At 47.5% G+C, this 6,240-nt stretch overlaps 1 protein-coding gene across 2 annotated transcripts; it reads right to left on the bottom strand.

The window, feature by feature from the left end:
• Positions 1–2,117: 2,117 nt before the first annotated feature.
• Positions 2,118–6,240, bottom strand: LOC120296896 (dynein light chain Tctex-type protein 2B-like). 2 transcript variants are annotated; one of them, XM_039318941.1, is made up of 4 exons: positions 6,110–6,229; positions 4,060–4,441; positions 2,805–2,938; positions 2,118–2,671 (listed from the first exon to the last, which is right to left on the bottom strand). In XM_039318941.1, the coding sequence occupies exons 2-4, from the start codon at positions 4,179–4,181 to the stop codon at positions 2,598–2,600; spliced, it is 330 nt and encodes a 109-aa protein (XP_039174875.1). In that variant the 5' UTR covers positions 4,182–4,441; positions 6,110–6,229; the 3' UTR covers positions 2,118–2,597. The 2 variants fall into 2 exon arrangements, with proteins under 2 accessions (XP_039174875.1, XP_039174874.1); XM_039318940.1 differs by having other exon boundaries at positions 2,118–2,938; positions 6,110–6,240.

Genomic DNA, 6,240 nt, shown 5'->3' with positions numbered 1-6,240 from the left:
GACATGATAGCAGTGCTCCAATATCTCAGGGGTTGCCCCAAAGAAGAGGCAGTCAAGCTATATTCTCCAAAGCGCCTGAAGGCAAGACAAGAAACCTCAGATGGAAACTAATCAAGTAAAGAAGCAATCTAGAACTAAGGAGAAATTTCCTGACAGTGAGGACAATTAATCAATGGAACAACCTGCCACCAGAATTTGTGAATGCTCCAATACTGGAGGTTTTTAAGAAGAGACTGGTCACCTACTATAAAAATGATGGAAATGTGAACTGACAAATTCTGACATGAAAGAAGAGTATCTCTCCAACTAATATAGCATAGAATAGGAGCTGGAAGGAACCTTGGAGGTCTTCTAGTCCAGCCCCCTGCTCAAGCAGGAGAACCTCCTATACCAGGGGTAGGCAACCCAAAACACTCAAAGAGCCACTTGAACCCGTTTCCCACCAAAAACAAAACACCAGGAGCCGCAAAACCCTTTTGATATCTAAAATGAAGATAACACTGCATATATCCTTTTTTATCTTTATTATAGGTGTGTGTGTGTGTGTGTGTGTGAGAGAGAGAGAGAGAGAGAGAGAGAGAGAGTGTTTGTGTATGTGTATGTGTATACACACACACACACACACACACACACACATTAAAAATAAAAGTAAAAATATGACTCTTGGGAATATCCATACTATTAAACCAATGATCACCGAGAGAATGCTTTAAGAGAATAAAATTACATACACACACAGGTAAAAAAAGGATATATGCAGTGTTATCTTCATTTTAGATGTCAAAAGGGTCTCTCTCTCTCTCTCTCCCTCCCTCCCTCTCTGCCCTTGGTCTGCCACTCCTCTTCCCCCCCGCTCTCTTTCTTTCTCTCTCTTTCCTCTCTCTCTCCCCCTCCCTCTCTCTCTCTCTTTCTCTCTCTCTCTTTCTCCTCCCCCCATCTGCTGCTCACCTGGCAAGCTTCAAGTTGTTCTCCAACAATCTCAGGGGTAGGCAACCTCGTCTCTTTTATGACTCATGGACTTCAACTCCCAGAATTCCTGAGTCAGCCTAGCTGGGCTAGCTAGCTCTCTCCTGCCCTTCCTGCTTCCTGCAGAGACGCAGCAAAGGGAGGAGCTCCGCCCAGGAAGCTTTTCAGCTCCTCGGAGAACAATGTGAGTGCACTCTCTTTTACACACACACACACACACACACACACAAACACACAGAGAGAGAGAGAAAGAGAGAGAAGCAGGGAAGTGCAATTGCCTCTCTCTGCAAAGGCAGAGGAGGCTGGGAGCCACAGGGGAAGTCTCAAAGAGCCGCATGCGGCTCCGGAGCCGCAGGTTGCCGACCTGTGTCCTATACCATCTCAGACAAGTGACTGTCCAGTCTCTTCTTAAAAACCTCCAGTGATGGAGTGCCCATGATTTCTGGTGGCAAGCTGTTCCACCGGTTAATTGTCCTCTCTGTTAGGAAATTTCTCCTTAATTCCAGGTTGCTTCTCTCCTTGATCAGTTTCCATCTGTTGCTTCTTGTCCTGCTTTCTGGGTTCTTTGGGGACTAGCTTGACCCCCTCTTCCTTGGGGCAGCCCCTCAAATACTAAAATACTGCTATCAGGTCTCCCCTATTTCTTCTTTTCTTTAGACCAGCCAAACCCAAGTCCCGCAGCTGTTCTTCGTATGTTTCAGTCTCCAGGCCTTGGATCATCTTAGTTGCTCTTCTCTGAATTTTTTCCAAACTCTCAACAACTTTTTTGTGTTGTGGTGACCAAAATTGGCCGCAGTATTCCAGGTGTAGCCCCACTAGCTATCCAGATCCTTCTAAGGCAGCGGTTCTTAACCTGTGGGTCGGGACCCCATTTGGGGTCGAGCGACCATTTCATGGGGGTCGCCAAACAATGCAGTCCACCATTTTTTCCCCCTTTTCCTTAGCTGTGCTCCTCCCTTTTATTCTATTGGCTTTTGAAAGCCAATAGAAGAGACTCTCTTGAATTGAGTCTAATTCTATTGGCTTTCAAAAGCCAATAGGAATTGTCCAGGCTGTCTCTGCCCTGCTGAGCCCGCCAAAAGTCCCATTCTGCAAATGGTGCTGCACCAGTTGAGTAGTCCTTGACTTATGACCGGTTGAGTAGTCCTTGACTTACGGCCGTTTGGGGGTCGCGGCATTAAAAAGGTTGAGAACCACTGTTCTACGGAGAAGAACTATATATAGGTAGTCCTCAACTTATAACAACTGAGCTCAACATTTCTGTTGCTAAGAAAGACAGTGGCTAAGTGAGTTCTCCCCACTTTAAGACCTTTCTCACTACGCTTGTGAATCCTGTTAGTTGTTAAGTGAATCTGGCTTCCCCCATTGATTTTTGCTCGTCAGAAGGTCGCCAAAGGGGATCACATGACCCTGGAGGATGCTGCGACCGTCATAATTTTGATCGCCTGACCACGGGGAGATTGCAACGGTCGTAAGGGTGCAAAACGGTCCTAAGACCCTTTTTTCAGTGCCGTTGTAACTTCAAACAGTCACTAAACAAACTAACTGTTGTAAGTCAAGGACTGCCTGTAATGTAACCAGTATGACTGAAGAACCCAAAAGGAGAGCCCTAATTTTAACTGAAGACAAACTCACTTCACCCCCTCGCCTCTCTGTTCCCCGATCACAACTTGCACCAGTATTTTGTATCGGTGCAATCCTTTCTCTGAAAAAAAGAGCGCCAAGAAAAATTAATTAGGATTAAAAAAAATCACAGCAGCCCTCAGCCCAGGACGACGTTAACGCTCGGTTGGCGGGGAGAAGGTCCCCGGTGTGCAAATGCAGGCGGATCGAAAGACCTTTTAGTCTGTCGCGGATCAGCTCGGATAAGACTTTGGTTCGGCCTCCGATCTCCTCCGGGTTGTACTGCACATTGGCCAGCTCTTCCTTCAGGATTTCGTGGATGCAATCTTTCACCATGGAAGAACGGAACCTAAGAAAAAAAAAAAAGGGGGGGGGGAAAGGACCCAGACAGCACGTTGGTTGAAAAATTATAATACGTATGTAAGAAAAAAATCAATAAAATCTTTAAAAAGAAAAAAGAAAAGAGGGAAATAGCAGTCTTAGGGTCTGCTACAGGTAGGAAAGATGGAGGCTGCAAACTCTGGCTTCCGAAGATCTGTCTCCCTAGAAAACAGGCAAGCACAAATTGGACGTAAGCGCGAGGACCGGGGGCTAAGTTGAGGACCACAGATTGATCATGGACATTTCTCCAAAAGGGAGAGCTGCACACTTTTTTTGTGCGTCTAAATTGATTGAACCATCTTTTTCCCCGTTTCATGCACAAGCCACTGAAAATAGAAAAAAAAAGCTTTCTATCCTTTCAATAGTTCTCCTTTAATCTATTTTTTTTTTTTGCCCTTGTGCAAATTCTATAATAAAGGGCTTCTGGTTTTGGAGAAGAAACAGCTTCTAGAGACCGGCCAAGTTGTATACAGGTGGTTCTCAACGTACGACCATAATGGAGCCCAACATTTCTGTTGTTAAGCGAAGACGTTGTTAAGTGAATTTGGCCCCATTTTACAACGCCTTGCAGTTGTTAAGGGAGTCACTGCAGTTGTTCAGTTCAAGTCAAGTCAAGCAGGCTGGGTGATTTTGGGGCCAATCACCAGGAGACGGTGAGTTCTAGTCCTTAGACATGAAGGCCAGCTGGGTGACCTTGGAAGAATCACCAGGAGACGGTGAGTTCTAGTCCCAGTTTAGGCATGAATGTCACTTGGGTGATTTGGGGCCAATCGCCAGGAGATTGTGAGTTCTAGTCCCGCCTTAGACATAAATGCCAATTGGGTGACTTTGGGCCAATCGCCAGGAGACGGTGAGTTCTAGTCCTGCCTTAGGCATAAAATTGACGGGGTGACTTTGGGCCAATCACCAGGAGACGGTGAGTTCTAGTCCCGCCTTAGGCATGAATGCCAGCTGGGTGACTTGGGGCCAATTACAGACCCGACGATCAGGCTCGCTCTGGCTTCCCACAATGCCCCGCGCCGGCCCACCTCGCAAGGCTGTTGTAGGACCAAAGGAGCGAAAAAGGGGATCACAGGAGAGCCGGCTGACCTGTGGTGGAAGGCCGGGCGCAGGTGGTAGGCCCGGGCGGGGCTGGGGGCGCTGCTCTGCCGGGCCACCGGCGTCGGGGTCGTGGTCGGGGTGGGCGTCAAGGGCGGCGCCGGTTCCGCCATGGCAGCGGCCGCTTCGCTGGAGACAGCGTCCCTACGGCGTTGCTAGGGCGACGACGCCCCGAACTTCCGGTTCCTGCTCTTTCGTTCCGCCAAGAGACTTTTTCCTGAACGTCACTTCCGGGAATAAAGCTTCGCCCCGCACCAAGCACGTCGACCAAGCGGGGCAGTGGTGCCGCTCTAGCCCGCCGCATGTCTATAATGCTCAAGGGCCAGAGACAGCTGAGAATAGAGATAGAAAAGTGAAGAGTCGCCTTTCTTTCCTGGAATAGAATAGAATAGAAACAGAAATAGAATAGAGAATGGAAATAGAATAGAATTAATGGAATCGAGTGGAATTATAATGGAATTAGTCTAGAGCAAGGGTAGGGAACCTTGGTTCTTTTATGACTTGTGGACTTCAACTCCCAGAATTCCTCAGCCAGCATGGGGGAACTATGGCCCCTTCATGACTCATGGACTTCAACTCCCAGAATTCCTCAGCCAGCATGGGGGAATTATGGCCCCTTCATGACTGGCGGACTTCAATTCCCAGAATTCCTGAGTCAGCATGGCTCAGCTTGGAAACCTCTCCCTTTCCCCTCAGCATGGCTGGCTCAGGAATTCTGGGAGTTGAAGTCCACGAGTCATAAAGAGGCCTAGGCCTAGGGCAGGGGTAGGCAACGTTGGCTCTTTTATGACTCGTGGACTTCAACTCCCAGAATTCCTGAGGTAGCATGGGGGAACTATGGCCCCTTCATGACTTGTGGACTTCAACTCCCAGAATTCCTCAGCCAGCGTGGGGGAACTATGGCCCCTTCATGATTTGTGGACTTCAACTCCCAGAATTCCTGAGGTAGCATGGGGGAACTATGGCCCCTTCATGGCTCGTGGACTTCAACTCCCAGAATTCCTCAGCCAGCATGGGGGAACTATGGCCCCTTCATGACTCGTGGACTTCAACTCCCAGAATTCCTCAGCCAGCATGACTCAGCTTGGAAACCTCTCTCTTTCCAGGCAGCATGGCTGGCTCAGGAATTCTGGGAGTTGAAGTCCATGAGTCATAAAAGAGCCAAGGTTGCCTACCCCTGGTCTAGAGCAACTAGGATGATCAGAGGCCTAGAAACTAAAACATACAAAGAACGGCTGCAGGACTTGGGTTTGGCCAGTCTAAAGAAAAGAAGAAACGGGAGACATGATAGCAGCATTCCAGTATATGAGGGGCTGCCATACAGAAGAGGGGGTCATGTTATTCTCCAAAGCACCAGAGGGCAGGACAAGAAACAATGGTTGGAAACTGAACAAAGAAAGAAACAATCTGGATTTAAGGAGAAACTTCCTCAGTTTGAGGACAATTAACCAGGGGAACAGCCTGCCACCAGAAATCGTGTGTGCTCCATCACTGGAGGTTGTTAAGAAGAGGCTAGATAGTCACTTGTCTGGGACTGTATAGGTTCTCCTGCTTGAGCAGGGGGCTGGACTAGAAGACCTCCGAGGTCCTTTCCACCTTCTATTCTATTCTATTCTATTCTATTCTATTCTATTCTATTCTATTCTATTCTATTCTATTCTATTCTTTGGGGAGCCCCTCAGATATTAGAAGACTGCTGTTATGTCATCCCTAGTCCTTCTTTTCATTAAACTAGACACTCCACTCCTTTAATCATCTTTGTGGCTCTTCTCTGCACTCATTTTTAGAGTCTCAACATATTTTTTACTTTGTGATCACCAAAGCTGGATGCAGCATTCCAAGTGTGGCCTTACCAAGGCCCTGTAAAGTGGCATTAACACTTCATGTGATCTTGATTCTAGCACAAAAATAAGTGACATTTAGTGGCTGACATCTAAAAACCACGAAATCAGAGATCCTGCCGAGCAGACTAAATCAAGATCCCTTTGTTCTCGCCCAGAAAAAAGCTGAATTAATATTCGGCAGCGCCAATTTTGCTTACCTTTCGCTCAAACGTCACGAGGGTGACGGGACCACCTACTCAAAAGCGAACCATCTCGATATCTTGATAGATAACAATCAGACACAAAATCAAAGAGAAAATGAACCGTCGCTATTTGTTTTCGGTTCTTC

Source organism: Crotalus tigris, unplaced genomic scaffold (genome assembly GCF_016545835.1).
Source record: "Crotalus tigris isolate CLP2741 ecotype Arizona unplaced genomic scaffold, ASM1654583v1 scf7180000021707.115196, whole genome shotgun sequence".
Taxonomy (NCBI): Eukaryota; Metazoa; Chordata; class Lepidosauria; order Squamata; family Viperidae; genus Crotalus; species Crotalus tigris.
This window is presented reverse-complemented; position numbering and strand designations above follow the sequence as displayed.

Excerpts from the sequence above, each read along its gene's own strand:
- LOC120296896 (XM_039318940.1), bottom strand. The coding sequence starts at position 4,181 with ATGGCGGAACCGGCGCCGCCCTTGACGCCCACCCCGACCACGACCCCG. Across the intron at positions 2,939-4,059 it reads CGCCCGGCCTTCCACCACAG|GTTCCGTTCTTCCATGGTGA; the intron begins GTCAGCCGGCTC and ends TTTTTTTCTTAG.